Source organism: Danio aesculapii, chromosome 4 (assembly GCF_903798145.1).
Source record: "Danio aesculapii chromosome 4, fDanAes4.1, whole genome shotgun sequence".
Lineage (NCBI taxonomy): Eukaryota > Metazoa > Chordata > Actinopteri > Cypriniformes > Danionidae > Danio > Danio aesculapii.
Genome location: NC_079438.1, coordinates 56,929,357 through 56,949,349, shown reverse-complemented (window position 1 = coordinate 56,949,349; position 19,993 = coordinate 56,929,357). Strand labels below are relative to the sequence as shown.

At 35.5% G+C, this 19,993-nt stretch overlaps 1 protein-coding gene across 3 annotated transcripts in view; it reads right to left on the bottom strand.

The window, feature by feature from the left end:
* Nucleotides 1–19,993, bottom strand: part of pde3a (phosphodiesterase 3A, cGMP-inhibited) — a 198,698-nt gene that overhangs the window by 36,848 nt on the left and 141,857 nt on the right. For all 3 annotated transcript variants that reach the window (XM_056456205.1, XM_056456204.1, XM_056456203.1), the window contains exon 3: nucleotides 6,469–6,732. In XM_056456205.1, coding sequence (XP_056312180.1) covers nucleotides 6,469–6,732 — 264 coding nt within the window. The remainder of the gene's footprint in view (nucleotides 1–6,468; nucleotides 6,733–19,993) is intronic.

Here is a 19,993-nt window from a genome sequence, read left to right as displayed (position 1 = left end):
ACAATCAACATCATAATAACGGGCAAGTAATAAGCCACATATTAATAGTGAGAATTGGCACTTAAACCCAAGTGTTACCACTGGATGTTAAGATAAATTGGCTTTAAAAACAAAGACAATGTAGAGACAATGAACCAAAATATTGTCAATTCCTTGTGACTTCAGTGGTTCAACTGTAATCAAACGAAGCTCCAAGAACACTTTTGTGCACCAAAGAAACTGTAAAAAGACTTTGTTTGCCAGTGTCTTTTACATCAGTGGTTCCCAAAGTGGGGGTCATGAGACAATGTGGGAGGGTCGCTTGGTGATTTTCCAAAAATATCATATATGTTATTAAACTATTTGAATTACCATATTTTATCCACAACCTACAGAAGATAAACATAGTATTTAATAGTTACACAAAAAAAAACAATAACATGAAATTAAAAAGCCATGAGCCTTTCAATTCTTTTTCTATTGGATTGCGACCCCTGAGGTTATTACACTACATTAATAACACAGTAATAGTGTGTTGCAGCAGATTTTACAGCACAGTGTTTGACGCCTTTACGGCACTCATGTACATTAAAAATAAAGGTCACGACTGAACATAGAGGAAAATCTCCAAGTGGTGGTCTCCAAAGTTAAACCAAGAATAGTCTTGTGCTGTAAACATTGCGCCCACCATTCTCAGTAAGTGGGGTAATATTAAATTAAACAAATGAATACTGACGATAAAAGCTGTTGTACTTTTTTGTGCTATCACTATGCTCGTGTTTATATAGTTGCTATTGGTGTGTGCACCGTTGTGTGAAATGTTTGTATGTTTATAACACCTCTGAGGATAGTGGGGGTCACGAGTCACTGGAATTGTTATTTTGGGGTCGCGAGCTGAAAAGTTTGGGACCCCTGTTCTACAAAGTGTGTTTACTACAGGTAATACTCTAATGGCAATATGTGGTACCGACTATAGTAAACATGCACCCTGATTTCTGATAAGGGAGGGAGACATATACAACTATTTTTTTGCTGCATTACAGAGTTTTTGGAGCTTCATATGATTACAGGTGAACCACTGAAATCACGTGACCTGTTTTGACAATGTTTTTGTTTTCTTTTTCTGGACTTTGAACATCTTTAGACTGTTGCTGTCCATCTGAAATGTCTTAATTTGTGTTCTGAAGATGAAACTGCGTGAGACGACATGAGTAATTAATAACAGAATCTTCATTTCTGAGTGAACTACCAACGAAACACAGCGTACATTCATGTGTCATTTGTGTTTAAATTGATAATCTAATACCGGTTCAGACCACCGACAGAAAACAGCAGAGCAAAGCACACATTCCCCGCAGGACCTCACACCCTTTCATTAAAACGGTATGTGCAAATTTCCCAGCATCAGTTTAAGCATTTTTGTGCAACTAGCCTCCTACAGGGAGTTCAAATCACACGCTCAACTGTGGGTCACAGCAGGAATGTTCTCACTGGTAATCATTTTGTCATTTTACAGCAAAACACCAGTGATTACACATTAAACACACACACACGCACATATGCACACACACACACACACACACACACACACACACACACACACACACACACACACTAAGAGAAGTGAAAATACTCCAGAACTATAGTTGATCTTGCATGCTTTATGGCTATACTCTATAGCTTTACTGAAGTTGAATATAGGGTCTTTATATTGAAAGCTTGTTTCTGAAATAATTGCAACTTTTGATCTCACAATTATCAATTATTAGGCTCAAATACTGTTTATTACTACAAATTAATAATTAAAAACACAACTATTATATTTAATTGTATTATTATTCAATTCAATTCAAGTTTATTTGACAAATTAAGTTAAAGTTACAGACAAATATAGGTTATTATATATAAAAACAGGCAATTGTATTATATAAAACCTGCAGTTTTATATCATATAGGTGATGTCTATGTGTACATGCTTAATGAAGTGTATTGGTTATCAATATTGTAAACTGAAAAGTATGGAAACTATGAATTGCAAGACGTAAAGTTCGACTTGCAAGCTGTAAATGAAGAATTGAGTCAGAATAGTGAGATATAAACTCAGATTTACCTTTGCATTTTTTTGTAGTCTCATGTCAGAAACAAGCGTCCACAAAAAAAGCTAACAAAACCTACAGGGAACAGTCCGGGCCCTGAGAGTGCAGTGAACCGTTGAGTTCAACAACTTTCTTTTCCTATTAGTTCTTGAATAGATTAGCATTTTAAATGTCTGGGACAAAGGTATGCACTCGCTCCAAATCCTCACGTCGGGAGTAACTGGAGGAATCGGCCTTTTCATCTTAAATGTGCACAGCTCATGCATGTATAATGTCTCAAAGGTTTACACTTTCTGACCTGCACGAACTATGTTGCATGTTTAGAAACAGACATTTAATGGACTGAAACGTAACACCTTTAGGAAATACATTAGGAGATACCTGAAATATACTGAGAAAGTGATTTGGGATTTAATTTAGCAGAAATTCAGAAATATGGGTAGAAATATAAAATATTAAGAAAATTATATATATATATTTTTGCTTGTTTTTGAGGTTAAAATATTCAGAGAACGTGATTTTGGCATGTGATTTTGTATGTTGAGAAATAGAAATTCAATGTTCAGAAATTTAACACCTTGGTAAAAGTAGTTTTTTTGTTTTTGACTTAAATATTCAGAGAAAGTGATTTGGGATTTAATTCGACATGTTCAGAAATAAACATTAAATGGGCTGAAATATAACACCATAGAAAAGGGGATTTTTTTCTTTAGTTTTTGACCTAAAATATATAGAGAAAATGATTTGTGATTTAATTTTGCATGTTCAGAAATAGACAATGGGCAAGGTAAAACTTTACAAAAAAATATTTGTTTGCTTTTTTTACTTAAATTACACAGAGAAAGTGATTTGGGATGTAATTTTGCATATTTAGAAATATATATTATATAGGCAGAAATGCAACACCTTAAGATTAAGTTTTTTTTTTTACTTAAAAAATACAAAGTGATTTGGGATTTAATTTTGCATGTTCATAAATAAATATTTAATGGGCAGAAATGTAACACCTTAGCAAATGTAGATTTTGTTTGTTTTTGACTTAATATATACAAAAAAAATTGGTATGCAATTTTGCATGTTTAGAAATAGACATTCAATGAGCAGAAACGTAACACTTTAGTAAAAGTAGATTTTTCTATAGTTTCTTTACTTAAATTACACAGAGAAAGTGATTTGGGATGTAATTTGGCATGCTCAGAAATAGACCTAAAATAGGCAGAAATGCAACACCTTAAGAAAAAAATTTTTTTACTTAAAAAACCAGAGAGAAAGTGATTTGCGATATAATCTTGCGTGTTCAGAAATAAATATTCAATGTGCAGAAATGTAACATCTTAGCAAATGTAGTTGTTTTTTGTTTGTTTTTGATTTTGGCATATCATTTTGCATGTTCAGAAATAAACTTTTAAGGGTCAGAAATGTATCACTATGAAAAGTAATGTTTTTTTGTTTATTTTGACTTAAAATATACAGAGAAAGCCATTTGGGGTGTAATTTTGCATGTTCAGAAGTAGACAGTCAATGGACAGATATGTAACATCTTAGCAAACAAAATTTAGTTTGTTTGTTTTTGACCAAATACACAGAGAAAGTGATTTGGGATTTAATTTAGCATGTTCTGAAATAGGCATTCAATGGGCACAACTATTACACCTTAGGAAAAGTAGTTGTCTCTTTGTTTCAGACTTACATTATACAAAAAAAAGGGTTATTTGGTATTTAACAAAAAAAAAAGGTGTTTCCTGTTAAGGCCACAGTTAATGCGCCGCAGCCAAACTGGACACTCAGACAGACCACAAGTATTTCCTCATGACCTTCTCTAAATCGTGTCACCGTCGATGAAAGCGAAATCACTTCATGGCGTTTTTATTCTGATAGTTCTGCTGTTGACACAGCTGCGCGACTGACAGATAAAAACGCCGCTTAAAGAACCAGACCGGCTCGTGTGTTTTCCTTCAAACCGCCAAAATATCACATTATATACGCTGTGGAAAAATAACAGAGGCTGGTGCTGTGAATTCTGCTCACTATCAGAGCGTAGCGCGCTGTGACCTACATATGGGCCAGGTGTAATGAATGGGCTTCAATAAACATCTCCTGGTGCTGTTTGCTGAGCGCTGCAGCCTGGGAAAAGAGCGGGACGGATAGTGACTTTTGCCTCACCTACTCTTTAAGTGCCGGCATGCATTTTTAACTGCATTGCTGGTGAAACATTAAAAGCCTTCTGTGAGAATGTGCGTCATTGTCCGCTACATTAGAGACCTGCCATGCTGGCGTGAATGAGGAAGGAACGTGTGCGTGTGTGTGTGTGTGTTGGCAGTAAACCATTAAACACAATGCAGCCTTTTTTCTTTGTCTCAAATTCTTGACTGGTTCCACCAAGATAACACAAGCCATTCATGAAATACACTGCAGAAATAATGTAAAAAAATGTTGCACCCTTCATTTTGACAAAATTAAGCTTAATTGATCTGCTAAGCTCCACTACCCACAGGACGAGATTTACACAAAGTCCCATAGGTATGAACTCTGTATTCTTACTTGGGCTGAACTAATTGAGGAATGTCATGTGTCATCAGAAGCGCATCTTCCAGTAAAAACCACATGCAGTGTTCAGGGAATATTCAGTCATAACTCCGCCCACACACATTTGAATGCCACTCCCACATCTCTATATTTAATCAACACCCAATGCACAGAGCTAAGTCTCGAGTCTTCTTTCTTTTATAGTAATGTTCTTCACAATGTGAAATAATTGTCTCCACTTGTTAACACTGGAACTAGCTACAATTATAACTACTAGAATGGCCATAAAAGACAGTCCCAAATGAAATGCTTTCATGTTTTATTTACATTTGAAGCTTCTATTAAGCTTCTAAAAATTATAAGGTGGGGCTTAGGGCGAAGTTAACGACCAATCATAACCCGCTACCGGAGAGGGGTGTGGGCTTACCTTGGGAAAGTTTTGAGAATGGAATAGAAAAAAGAATGCAAATGGAAAATGGGCGGGGCCAGAACACCGGCCATGGCCAGTCAAATTATAAGGTGGGGCTTAGGGCGAAGTTAACGACCAATCATAACCCGCTACCAGAAAGGGTTGTGGCCTTACCTTGGGAAAGTTTTGAGAATGGAATAGAAAAAAGAATGCAAATGGAAAATGGGCGGGGCCAGAACACCTGCCATGGCCAGTCAAATTATAAGGTGGGGCTTAGGGCGAAGTTAACGACCAATCATAACCTGCTACTGGAGAGGGGTGTGGGCTTATCTTGGGAAAGTTTTGAGAATGGAATAGAAAAAAGAATGCAAATGGAAAATGGGCGGGGCCAGAACACCTGCCATGACCAGTCAAATTATAAGGTGGGGCTTAGGGCGAAGTTAACGACCAATCATAACACGCTACCAGAGAGGGGTGTGGCCTTACCTTGGGAAAGTTTTGAGAATGGAATAGAAAAAAGAATGCAAATGGAAAATGGGCGGGGCCAGAACACCTGCCATGGCCAGTCAAATTATAAGGTGGGGCTTAGGGCGAAGTTAACGACCAATCATAACCTGCTACTGGAGAGGGGTGTGGCCTTACCTTGGGAAAGTTTTGAGAATGGAATAGAAAAAAGAATGCAAATGGCAAATGGGCGGGGCCAGAACACCTGCCATGGCCAGTCAAATTATAAGGTGGGGCTTAGGGCGAAGTTAACGACCAATTATAACCCGCTACCGGAGACGGGTGTGGCCTTACCTTGGGAAAGTTTTGAGAATGGAATAGAAAAAAGAATGCAAATGGAAAATGGGCGGGGCCAGAACACCTGCCATGGCCAGTCAAATTATAAGGTGGGGCTTAAGGCGAAGTTAACGACCAATCATAACCCGCTACCGGAGAGGGGTGTGGCCTTATCTCTGGAAACTTTTGAGAATGGAATAGAAAAAAGAATGCAAATGGAAACGACAACATCGGCTTGGCCATCGACTCCCTCAGTAGTTCTAGTGTTAATGCATTAAAGTCACTATTGAGGTGTATATCAGCTTATCAAACAAGAACAAATGTAGGACAAACTTTATTTAGTCCATGAGGAACTGATTGAATGGTTGACCAGTTGTCCGTTGCTATTGGATTGATCCCGCCCCTTCTGCCAGCACACACCAATCAGAGATGAGAAGCCATTGATAAGGGATTGTTATATAGGATCATTATATATCCTAAATCCTTTATTTAAAAATGCAAACTGGAAATGTAAAACCTTGTCCTAAATTAAGAATGAAATGGAAAAAAAAAAATAAAGGAAATGGAAAAATGGGCGTGGCCAGAACACCTGCCGTAGACAATCAAATCATAAGGCGGGGCTTAAGGTGGATTTAACGACCAATCAAATCCCGCTACCGGAGAGGGGTGTGGCCTTACCTTTGGAATGGCCAGCCTCTCTCCTTTCTCAGGCGCCTCCTCCGAGTCGGAGCACGTGTGTCCGTCACTGAAGGCCAGCAGGGGGCCCAGGCGCGGCCGGTGGTGCAGGGGCTGGAAGGTGAGCTGGGTGTTCAGCAGGTTACTGACGGCCCGCAGGGTGCTGCAGATGTTGGGTGCGAGTGATGGGTCAGCCAGCAGGTCTGAGATCAGTCCGTGAGCCTCGCCCATCACCGCGATATCCACCGTCACACTGGTGCCCGAAGACTGCACAGGAGAAACAGCGAGATATAAGTTTGCATGAGGAAGAGATAGAGTTAAACAGACAGGTAACGAGACAAAGGGGGAGAGAGAGAGAGAGAAAAAGCAGCGTTAGCTCATCTGCAGCTCGGCGGTGACGCGATGCAGGGCTGACGTAATGGCACACTGACGCAGAGAGTGACGCCGCACTGCTACACACCAGGGAGACCAGACACACACACACACACACACACACACACCAAGAGAGAGATTTCAGGGCAAGAGAGAAGGAGGTCACGAGAAGCACACCAGAAACCAGGAGGTAGATAGAAAGAGGACAGGAGGAGAGCGTTTCTGACTCCCTCACTCACACACACAGGAAAATATTGCATATAAAATAAGAAAAAACATTGATTATCTATCTGATGAACTATCTATCTATCTATCTATCTATCTATCTATCTATCTATCTATCTATCTATCTATCTATCTATCTATCTATCTATCTATCTATCTATCTATCTATCTATCTATCTGTCTATCTGTCTATCTATCTATCTATCTGTCTATCTGTCTGTCTGTCTGTCTGTCTGTCTGTCTATCATTCCATCCATCCATCTATCTATCTATCATCGTCCGTCTGTCTGTCTGTCTGTCTATCATTCCATCCATCCATCCATCCATCTATCTATCTATCCATCCATCCATCCGTCCGTCCGTCCGTCTGTCATTCCATCTATCATTCCATCCATCTATCTATCTATCTATCTATCTATCTATCTATCTATCTATCTATCTATCTATCTATCTATCTATCTATCTATCTATCTATCTATCTATCTATCTATCTATCTATCATCTATCTATCTATCTATCTATCTATCTATCTATCTATCTATCTATCTATCTATCTATCTATCTATCTATCTATATACAGAAAAAACTAATTATGTATTATTTTAATTTAAAATATAATTCATTACGACTATTTCAAGCATCAACATACATCTAACAAGATTCAGATATTTTTAATACATTAAAAGAAAGAGAGTGGTGCACAGTTTTAATTATTTTTCCACGATCTTTCTTAATTGTGTATGTAGTTATCAAAATTCTAATTGTGAGTTTTCTTTTGTGTGTATATACTGTTAAAGACAGTCCTCCTGAATTATTAGCCCCCCTGTTTATTTTTTTCCCCCAATTTCTGTTTAACGGAGAGAAGTTTGTCTTCAACACATTTCTAATCATAATACTTTTAATAACTCATTTCTAATAACTGATTTATTTTATCTTTGCCATGATGACAGTAAATAATATTGGACTAGTTATTTTTCAGGATACTAGTATTCAGCTTAAAGTCACATTTAACGGCTTAACTAGGTTAATTAGGTTAAAGTTAGGGTAATTAGGCAAGTCATAGTATAACAGTAGTTTGTTCTGGAGACAATGCAAAACAAACATTGCTTAAGGGGGCTAATAATATTGAAATATTAAAATGGTTTTTAAAAATTAAAAACGGCTTTTATTCTAGTCGAAATATGTGAAAATACTGTGAAAAATGTCTGAATCTGTTAAAAATAAGTGGGGGAATATGTAAGAAAAAGAAAAGGAAATTCACAAGAGAGCGAATAATTTTGACTTCAACTGTATGTATTATGTAATCACTTTACAGATTTATTCATTGTTTATGTAATCTACAATGCTTTGGCAATGCTTGTCAGGCCAATAAAGCTCTTTTGAACTGAATTGAATTGAATTGGAAGGGAGAGAGAGATATATAGAGAGAGAGAAACATCAAGAGCAGATGAAGCACTGACACATACAGAGAATCACTAATGGAGGAAGAAGAACTGACTTGCATGAGGCCGGATGGCTGCTGTATCGGCCCGCGGACAGTCATTGTTTCAGAAAGACAGAAAGAGAAAGACAGAGAGAGATCTTAAAAATTCACAGCATCTTCAGGACAGGCAGCATCTGCTCTGGCGTATGTTCACAGAATAACACAACCCTGCCACACACACATGCACACTCTCGCGCAGATGAAGTTATCAAACAATACATATATTTCAAGAGCTTGAGCTTCATTTGTCTTTCTGAGAGACCAATCAGAAGCTCTGCTCAGTCACTGCGCTTTATCCAATCAGTTTGGACGATGAGATCATGTCATTAATATTAATGAGCAAAGATGTTATGGTTTGCTCTTATGCCTTCTGCTCGGCACACACCACTTACTGAAACAAAACTCAGTATTATCAAATCAAATATATCAAATATATTAACATACAGCCATTCACATTTACATACTAATGACTATTAAATTGTCATCAATAGTAGTAAATAACAGTTCGTTAACAAATACCACAAGCTAAAAATATCTAAAATAAACTGACAAGAATTACTTTCTAAAAACAAATGTATATATTCTTTATTTTTCTTACTAAATTATTTTCCATCAAAGGTACGTCACTATGTTTCCATCTAAAGAAGTGAATTAAATTTACGCACAAAACTGGAATATGGCAAATAAGACGTGCTAATAAAGCAGCGTTTCCATCCAATGAGTCAAACAGAACAAAATAATCACTTCCTGATTAACTGGCGTCAAATGTCAACAGTAAAAACTGATTTTGCTGCGGTAGGAGAAGCTGCGTGAATCTTTTCCTTATTTAATAAATGACTTGTGCCTCAGAAGACAAATGCCATCACGTAATGTACGCATGGTGGTGTTTGAAGGCGTAAGACGCAAAGCAGAGACGCTCTTGATTCTGGAGGTCATTAATAATATATTAACACTAATACTGAAATGGTTACGGCGCTTTAGAATGAGCAGAACAACATTTCAGATGCTTTACAGTGTGCTCAGCCTGCTGGTTTTGTCCATTCACACACATGATCTCTTATAACAAAATCACATGACCTTTTTAATGCGCATACTAGAATTTGTTCGGTGAAAGTGTTTCCATTGTAGTTCATGTGCATATAAAAAGCTTATTCTGCTCAGTTACGCGCATTCATTTTCAACTTATGCGCATTTCCATCAACCATTTTTTATTGCGCAGATCCAAAATGCACATAAAATAGGAGGAAGGAAACACAGCGACTGTTGTTCTGTTTTTCTATTGTGATATATTTTATAAAGATCCACAGAAATGACTGAGTACTAATAAATATGCACATTTAACTACATTTAGCAATGAACTAATATTCATTTAATAAAAATGCACAAAAATAACTAAATTATAAATAAAATTCTGGCGACGTAAGGTCACTGGTTCGAGCCTCGGCTGGGTCAGTTGGCATTTCTGTGTGGAGTTTGCATGTTCTCTGTTTGTGTGGGTTTCCTCCGGGTGCTCCGGTTTCCCCCACAGTCCAAACACATGCGCTATAGGTGAATTGGGTAAGCTAAATTGGCTGTAGTGTATGTGTGTGAATGAGTGTGTATGGGTGTTTCCCAGTGATGGGTTGCAGCTGGAAGGGCATTCACTGTGTAAAACATATGCTGGATAAGTTGGCGGTTCATTCCGCTGTGGCGACCCCTGATGTATAAAGGGACTAAGCCGAAGAGAAAATTAATGAATGAATGAAAATAAAATTCTAGGGAATTAATGCAATAAAATGTAATAAATGTATGTAATAAAAATAACTGAATAATAAAGAAGCAGTAGTGCATATGCAAATATAGCAAACCTAATAATTATAATACAATATTTTAAAATGCTAATTGTGGTATACAGCACTAATAAGAGGTAAAACTATTGATTGTTTTTCTTTTTCATTATACATATGAGAAATATTTGTGTCCATAATCAAACATTTTTAGATCTGCTCAGTCCTGGCCAGCATCTCGTCAGTCTGTGAGATATTATAACGTTTGTATGAAGCACAGAAACAGGAAGCAGAGATGCAGGACAGAGAGTAAAGCGGCAGAAACATGTGTGCGTGTCTGTGTGAGTGTGTTTATTTACACTTTCTCTCTCCATTACAACTGCTGCATTCAGTGCCAGAACATGTGTTGCTGACAGAAACACACAGATGAAGCTGACGGATGATGGATAGCCATGACAACACACACACACACACACACACACACACACACACACACACTTGTACAGCTACAGTATGTTTATGGGCACTTTCCATAGACATAATAATATTTCTTCTGCACATATTCTCTCCCCCATACCCCAATCCTTTTCCTAAACCCAACCCTCACAAGTCAAATCTGTTTTTTAACACTTTCAAAATACTTTTTTGATCATTGGGACCAAATAAATGTCCCCACAAGGGCAAAATGTAGTAGTATTGCTATACTTTGGTCCCCTCAAAGTAAGAAATACAAGGTTAATACACAAAAAACTGAAAAAAACGGACTGCTTCCAATCTTTTATCCAATTTGAGTGTGTAGATGCAGCAAAATGACACAGATATTGCTCTGACTGCAGATTCTAGAGGCCGAACGCTGCCATACGACACTACTGGACATTTAGCCAGCCCAGGAAAACAGGAAAATCATTCTCAGAAAGAACAAAACATGTCCATAATGCAATTAAAGCTGTATTAAGATGAAGCTGCTGCTCATGTAAACAGAATTTTGTGATTATGTTGTTGTAATGGCCATAATTTGAGCAATCGCAATCAGCTGCAGCTTTCTGTACGCAGTCTAATGCTGCATGTGCTTGTATTAGGATGGATCATGCAAATGTATGTTGATTAAATATTGCAATTTCAAAACACACACATACAAATATATACATATTCATAAAAACTGTATGTCATACATTAAAATAAACTAATTTGTGTATGGCAGAAATCTGGCATGCTCACTAATTTTTGAAATGCATGCACACACACACACACACACACACACACATACACACACACACACACGCATTTATCAAATATGTTATGATATAAAATTTAATCACAAAAATTAACTATTAATGTTATAAAATATATATGTATGATTAAGTTTCAAGTTTCCTTTTTCTTGTCATCTCAGCAAAAACATATTTAAGAAAAAAACATCTTAGCAGCAGAAATAAAACTATAAAAAACAAACTAACATACCCTTTTCCCCAGGAAACTTTACCACCAACCCCGTGGTCATTGGAACTCTAAGAATCTGGGCGTAAATAAGACACAACTTTGGCAGGCTCACCCTTCCGGTATCAACCCCTATTCGCAATAATCATTTGTTTATACCAGCTAAAAGTGACTTCAATTCTATCAGCTTAGAGAATAAGGGAATATGAGAGTTGGGAGACTTCTATATTGAAGATTAATTTGCAAGCTTCAACCAGCTGATATCTAGATTTAATTTAAACCGATCAGACTTTTTTCGAAACTTCCAACTACGCGACTTTGCAAGAACACACACAACTTCGTTCCCACATATCCCAACGCCTAGCAGGATAAACTTGATCATTAAAGCCAAAACCTTGACAAGATATTTAACAATATTACAATACAAATTTTACAATATTTAAAAACCAATTTAAGATCATTAAATTTAATAAAACTTTCAAAACAAAAAAAATCAGGTATGAAAATATAAATATAGGTATCAAAGGTATCAAAATATAAATATATATAATGTAAACCAACTCAAAGCACAGAGCACAATACAATGATAATAATAAAAAAATATGCATCACATGCATCATTTTTGTTTTTTAGGGTAGCTTTTAGTTAATTATTAGATTTATTATTATTATTTTTATGTGTTTTTTATTTTTATTTATTTTTTCGCTCATCCTCTTATATATCTTTTACTGCTGCACATTTTATACGTCTGTAAAGGGCCTTGAGATGCTACTTTTAAAGACGCTATATAAAAATAAAGTTCATTATTATTATTATTATTATACATAATATATATATATATAATCAAAGAATTGTCTTTATAAAGCTACCCGCTTGTTAAAGTTGTGACGTATGGTATACCGTTTCCGCGTCCAGGCTGCTGCTCAATTGACGTTTATGACCATGTTTCAAGGCAAGACAAGGCAAGGCAAGTTTATTTATATAGCACATTTCAAACACAATGGTAATTCAAAGTGCTCTACATAAACAAGAATAAAAGAAACAAGAAAATAAAAGCAATTAAAAAATTAAGAATGATTAAAAACAGATAAAAACAGATTAAAATGTGAGGTTTTAAAGGAATGAGTTATAGAAGTGTCTCAGAATGCGTCTGTTTTCCAGTGTTTGTAATCAGATTTGTAATCCAGTGTTCATTTGTGCTTAGTCTAAAACATTTACAATCCTCGGACATTATCTTCAGCAGGTGAAAACTCTAATGGCAGACGGCTGCTTCTAACTTAGGGCTGTTTATGCTAATGAGGGAGAGATGGTCACTAATGGGCGGGGTTTTCCCCCACTGATGACACGTACAAAGAGAGAATGTTAATCAAAGTGTTTCTGCAGACTGTTTTTGTCAAGTGTGATCATAAAAAATGTAATTCATACATTTTTACCATTGAAAGCTGGTTATATTCACACACTGCTGCCACACAACTGTGTTTAAACCCCTTATAAAAGTGATTTTTGCATATTAGTTCTCCTTTAGCAAGCGGATATTTGATGTATGAGCAGCGTCACGCTTCATATGTCTGTCAGACGTGCAGATGTGCTGCGCTTTACAGCTTCTGCTAAATGCCTGAGCTGTAAAACAAACACACAAGCTGCATGAAGAGATGAGCTGTGACTGTCAGAAACGCCTCGGTTTGTGGTTTGATCGGCCGTGAAGAGCCGGCACAGGTCAGGAGTCAGGAGTGTGTGAATTATTGATGATGCCGCATGTCGATGAGAAAGAGTGTGTGTATGTGTGTGTGTGTGTGTGAGTGACCTCATGATCTCTCCTGCAGAGGCGGAGGGCATGACCTTTTGACCCTCATGACCCTCAGCAGGAGACATGCGACCCTTCGTCATGTGGAAGAAGAAAGGAAAACCTTTCTCAAAACTACACAGTAGGTGAGTTTGCAAAAGGGATTCGCTTTAGGAAAATACAAACTAATTACGCTTTGCAACATTAATGTGTGATTGTATAGACATTATGATGAAAATGTAAGCATATTTGTTTTAATAATTAATTTTTAAACTATTGGTTTTATACATATTTTAAACCATGGCCGGCACGGTGGCTCAGTCTCAGTGGTTAGCACTGTCGCCTCACAGCAAGAAGACTGCTTGTTCGACTCCTGGCTGGGTCAGTTGTCATTTCTGTGTGGAGTTTGCATGTTTTCCCCATGTTGGTGTGGGTTTCCTCCGGGTGCTCCGGTTTCCCCCACAGTCCAAACACATGCGCTATAGGGGAATTGAATAAACTAAATCCTCTGTAGTGTATTAGTGTGTGTGTGTGTGAATGAGAGTGTATGAGTTTTTCCCAGTACTGGGTTGTGGCTGGAAGGGCATCCGCAGTGTAAAACATATGCCGGAATAGTTGGCAGTTCATTCCGCTGTGGCGACCTCTGAAATAGAGACTAAGCCGAAGGAAAATGAATGAATGAAATTTAAGCCATGAGCTTAGTTTAAAATGTATAAAATAAAATGTCAAGAGATAAAATAAAATAACATGTAAGCATATTTGAATGCTCTATTTTTGACAGTCACAGCTCCTTTTACTAATACTTACATCACAGAACAGTTTGTGTATTTGTTTTAATATAACTTTTTAAATAAAATTTAACTGGACAATATGTAATATCGACATTATTTAATTATGTAATATGTTATGTATATAATACTATATATATATATATATATTTGTAAACATACAATATTTAGATTGGTAATATTAATATTTTATGTTTATAATGGTAAAATATTCATACATTCATGAACATGTTGATGTGTCGACAAAAATGTATAATAATAATAATAATAATAATAATAATAATAATAATAATAATATAATAGTAATAATAATAATAATAATAATAATATAATAGTAATAATAATAATAATAATAATAATATAATAATAATAATAATAATAATAATAATAATAATAATAATAATAATAATAATAATAATATAATAATAATAATAATAATAATAATAATAATAATAATAATAATAATAATAAGTTAAATTAAATGAAATAAAAACCAGTATGCATCATTTTAGTCTTTTCTGTTCGATGTTAATTTTGGGGCTTAAATGTACCCTGATCTTGTTTCTGACAAATTTGCTTGAAGAAAAAAAAAGCTCATTTGTTTTAATAGTTCATTTATAAAGTAATGATTTTATATATATTCTGAACTTTATATATAAATTTATGTCTGACAGCTATACAGCTATATTTGCATCACTCACTGTGAAAAAACTGGATTTCACACAATTCCTTCATGTTTACCCAACATAAACTGATTAAGTTAACTTAATTGTTTTTACAAATTTAAGTGGACTGAACAAAAAACAAATAAGTAGCCCCCAAAAAAGCTTAATTAACTCAATTTAAAATAAGTAGTTTAAAAAGACAGCTAAAGTCATTTTCTGAGTGCCGGATAGTTTTTGTGTTTGTTTTAATGCATTTTCATCAAAAATAAATCTATATTTAGAGTCATTATAGATGAAATTGTAAAATACCATGTGTTTATAAACATTTACAAAGTAAATAATTAAATAAATAAAAGTATGCTTTACTTTAGTCCATCATGTCTGCAATACAAGTCTATTAAGGGCTGAAATTTAACCCATAGCTGTTTCTGACAGGTTTGAGAAGCGTCTGGAGCCAGAAACCTTAGTGAAAGTCTCCAGAAAGTCTTTGTCTGCTGTGTGTTTTCCTCAGGTCTTCCACCGAGTGCACATGCGGTTCTGCTGGGAAGTGTAAAAGGCCGATTAAATATAGAAAGCAGAGAAACTGAGGTTAAGTGGACTGAGACGACATCCCTCCTCGCGTAGGAGTCTCTCAGCTCCTTCCTTTCAGTCCATTTTTTCCTCTTTCTGTTTCTCCTCCAGATGGAGAGCAGCGAGGAGCGTCGTGAGTCAGCCAACAGCTTGCTAAACACACTTTTTTGTGTCTTTTAAAGGCCAAACATATAGTAGAAGTATTGTAAGAAAGCTATTTTGAAGTGAAACTGGCTATAACTGGGATGGAAGAATAGTTTGAATGGAGATCGATTGATGTTGAGGTGTCCATCTGAAAGGGTTTATTAAACCCTCATTTTTAAAAATTAAGCAAACTTCAGTTATTAATTGATTAATAAATTTGAAACGTTTAATGGCCATTTTATCAATGTATTTGTGATGTGGATTGTTATGGCTGTTCGCAAATCTACATTTTAATGTATTTAATTATTTTATCTGTACTCTCCAGGTGTTTTTTAATTATTATTATTATTATTATTATTATTATTATTATTATTATTATTCAATTTTTTTACTAGTAGTAGTAATATTTTATTTCTTTTTTACATTTTATTTAATTTTTCTCAAAAAATTCAAGTGCAGTGTTGGAGAAAGAAACACATAACAAAGTTAAGTACAAAATTACAAATAATAATATGTGGTACTTTTAAGGAAATAATGTAAGTTGTGTTACTTTTTCATTTGGGTTGAGCTTGCTTTTTGTGATAATATAAAACAGAAATAGAAATTCACATACACACTTGAGCTCAAACTAACCTTTCTGAATTGATGACGCATTGGATGCATGAAAAGTGCGCTTCAGCAATGAATTTTCAGAGTTTGTAATTCAATTTTAATTGATTTTAATTTGATTTTAAGATATACCGAATCTGTTTGTGTGCGAGTGAGATTGGTAAATACATTCTCCCAAGGACTACAGTAAATCTCATGCATGTCTTACACCATATATCTGCAACTTCTCCTAATTTCTTTTAACATGGTGACAGGAGATTCGACAGTCAATATTTAAGAAAAGTAGTTCAGATATTTTCTTGCAAATTAAAAAGGCATTAATTTACTACAATAGTTACTAAAAGTAATCTGCTTATGTAACTCAAATGATATCTAACGTACTACTCCAACACTGCAAGTGTCTTTCTTTGTAACTCTTTGTAAATAAACAGATCTTAAAGGGGTGATTAACTACCTCAGCTTTAAAGTTTGTATTGTCATCTTAGGCCCACGTATAAAATAATATTATCATCATCATCAAAAACTTCCTGATTTAGCAGAAATATGCTATTTTTTGATCCTGTTTTTATCCTCTTCATTGGAACACATAGTTTGAGTGGGCGTGGCAGATTGTAGACTCAGAAATAAACGGCCACTGTTCTGATTGGCTAACAGTCTTGCATATTAACATCAGAGGCGGAGCTTATTACCCACTCTATTACATCATAAAATAGAGCATTCCAGATTCTCTGTTCTGTCAGATTGGCTTTCAATATAAGCGGCTTTTAGAGAATCGATGAATTTCTGAGTTCCTAAAATTACTGAATGCTTCTATAATACTATGACCTTTAATAAGCCAAAAGATCAACCAAATTTTCCTTTCTCAGTTCATGACCCCTTTAAAAGTCAACGTCTCCTCCAGTCTGAAAACAGCCTCTCCAGCAAGAAGCTCAATGCAAACAACATCCCGTAAACTCTCTTAACCTTCAGCACATGTGTGTGTTTGTGTGCTTTAAAACAAGAGAAGGTGTTCAGGTCTTCAAAAGCACACATTAGCTGGCTCTCCAGCGCAACCTTTACAACATCCGGTGAGAGCAGGAGCTGAGCCATTAGCTGCTGAAATGGACTCTCTCTTTTACGGCTAATGTGCTGGATTACTGTGATTGTGTGTGTGTGTTTGTGCAGAGGTGATTTCAACAACACTTCTAGGGAACAGAGCGAGTGTTGCTGCTGGAAACAGTATTGATCGGGTCGGGCTGATCAGGGCCGTTGTGAACAGCCGGAGGGAAAAGTCCTCTAATAGCGTCTCATTGATCCTCTTTCTACAGCAGATGCTGACTCATGTTTTTCTTTCTGTGCTTATGCATTCAAACACGCCGCCCGATGGGATGTGAATGTGAATGAGCTGAAGACGCTGTATGTGTTTCTGAGGCTCCAGAACAAACATTATTCATTCCAATACAAGCTCACTGGAAATACCGTAATGTCTCGATTATGAGATATTTTTAATGGAAATACAGCTAATATTGTATATGATATCGGCTAATATTCAATATCTAGATCCTTTTCTCAGCAGTGGAAGTCCTCATATTTGGATAAACTTAGATCACAGTGAATGGGAGAGTACTACAAATCATTTTTTTTTAAAATATGTAATTAATATTGCATTAATATTTGCTCAAATAATAAAAGTTAAAATAGCGCGAGACTGATAGTGGCAGCCAGAAAAGAAAACAATGTCAAATTTACTGTCCTGTCCCCACACACTGCATTAGAAACACCTCGCATACGCTGTAATTTGTTTTGTTTTTATGCAAAGATGATATAATACAAAGCTTTATAAATGTATATAAATAAAAAGAATATGAAACATTTTCAAGGATTTAAGATGCTGATGACCGTTAAAACCATCTTGTGAAAAGGGTCAATGCATCAACAATTTCACAACACTTTCACACATCTGCAAAAATAGGTGGCGCCAAATGTAAATAAGTGAGATTGGAAAAAATTCCCAATTTATGTCTTATTTTAAAAAAATGGTCATAATAGTTGTCAAATAAAACCATACTTAATCTGATTTCACTAGCTGTGTTTCATCCAACTGTTTTGATGATGTGCATTTTGAAATATCACATAATAACTGTTTAAAAGCACATCAATTTTGAACACGCATAAAAAACGTATGCGCTCAACTGAGTGAAAACACATTCATGTTTATATATTCGTTTTAAACCACATAAAAAACAACAAACAAAAACAAACCTTTAATGAGGCCAAAATATTGCTTATAATAGTTACAATAAATGTTATTATTAACGTTATTATTCATTTCACAGTGATTTATTCAAATAACATTCATTAACAATTAAAAATGTTTTGAAAGTTGAATATGAAATTACACTAGTGGAAAACATTTTTGCATTTATTAGCAATTAAATGAAAGCGAAGGATTTATCCATCCTAGTTTTTAAACGTACTCTCTCTAAATTTAAAATAATGTACTGTACAGTAATAAAGTAGTGTAGAAAAGTTTTTTTTATTCTATTCTATTCATTCTATTTTTATTAAATATATATTTAATATTTCTGATATATTAATACAAGTTTTATTTATATTATTTTTTATTAAATATTTTATCTTATTTTAAAGCACTTTGGATCCACTACGGTTGTGTAAAATTGTGCTCTATAAATAAAGCTTGCCTTGCCTTATACTTTTTGTTTATTATTTTTCTTTTATTACCAATTGTTTTAATATTCTCAATGTCTCTATAACTAACAGAGGCTGCATTTATTTGGTAAACAAATGATTTAATCAGTATTCATTTAACTTGAAAATACATTTAAAATTGTGAATTGTTATTACAATTTCAAATAGCTCTGATGTTGTATAATTACAAAATATATGCCATGATGTATCATTAATAATAATATATGATTTACTCATGTGATTCATATATGAATTTTCAGAAATCATAATAATATCCTGCTCTTCTGACCTCAAACGTTTGAGCACTAGTGTGCATAAATGTAAATAAACACATTCATTCATGTTCCTTCAGCTTAGTCCCTTTATTCATCAGGGGTCACCACAGCGGAATGAACCGACAACTTATCCAGCATATGTTTTACACAGCAGATGCCCTTCCAGCTGCAACCCAGCACTAGGAAACATCCATACACACTCATTCACATACATACACTACGGCCAATTTAGTTTCTTCAATTCCCCTATAGCGCATGTGTTTGGACTGTGAGGAAAACCGGAGCACCTGGAGGAAACCCATGCCAACACTGGGAGAACATGCAAACTCCACACTGAAACGCCAACTGAGCCAGCCAAGACTCACACCAGCAACCTTTTTGCTGTGAGGCAATAGTGCTATTCACTAAGCCACCGTGTCACCCTAAATAACAACATTCAGATACTGATATTACACAGTGCTGAGATTACAGTCTCGGCTGATGGTTTATATTCATTTTTCAGCATGAAAATGAGCAATGAAGCAGGAGAAGCGCCTCAAAACAAGCGTGACAAACTGTGGCAGCTGCGATTGTGTATCTCTGCTTCTCTACGGCTCATAACGGTGGTTTTAACAGCCAACGTGTGACAACGGCATCATAAAAATTACAGCAGGACTAAATAGTGAATGAAGCTGCAGGCCGAAGTCCACACAACACAAGAATGGTAATGGCAGCTCTTTCAGA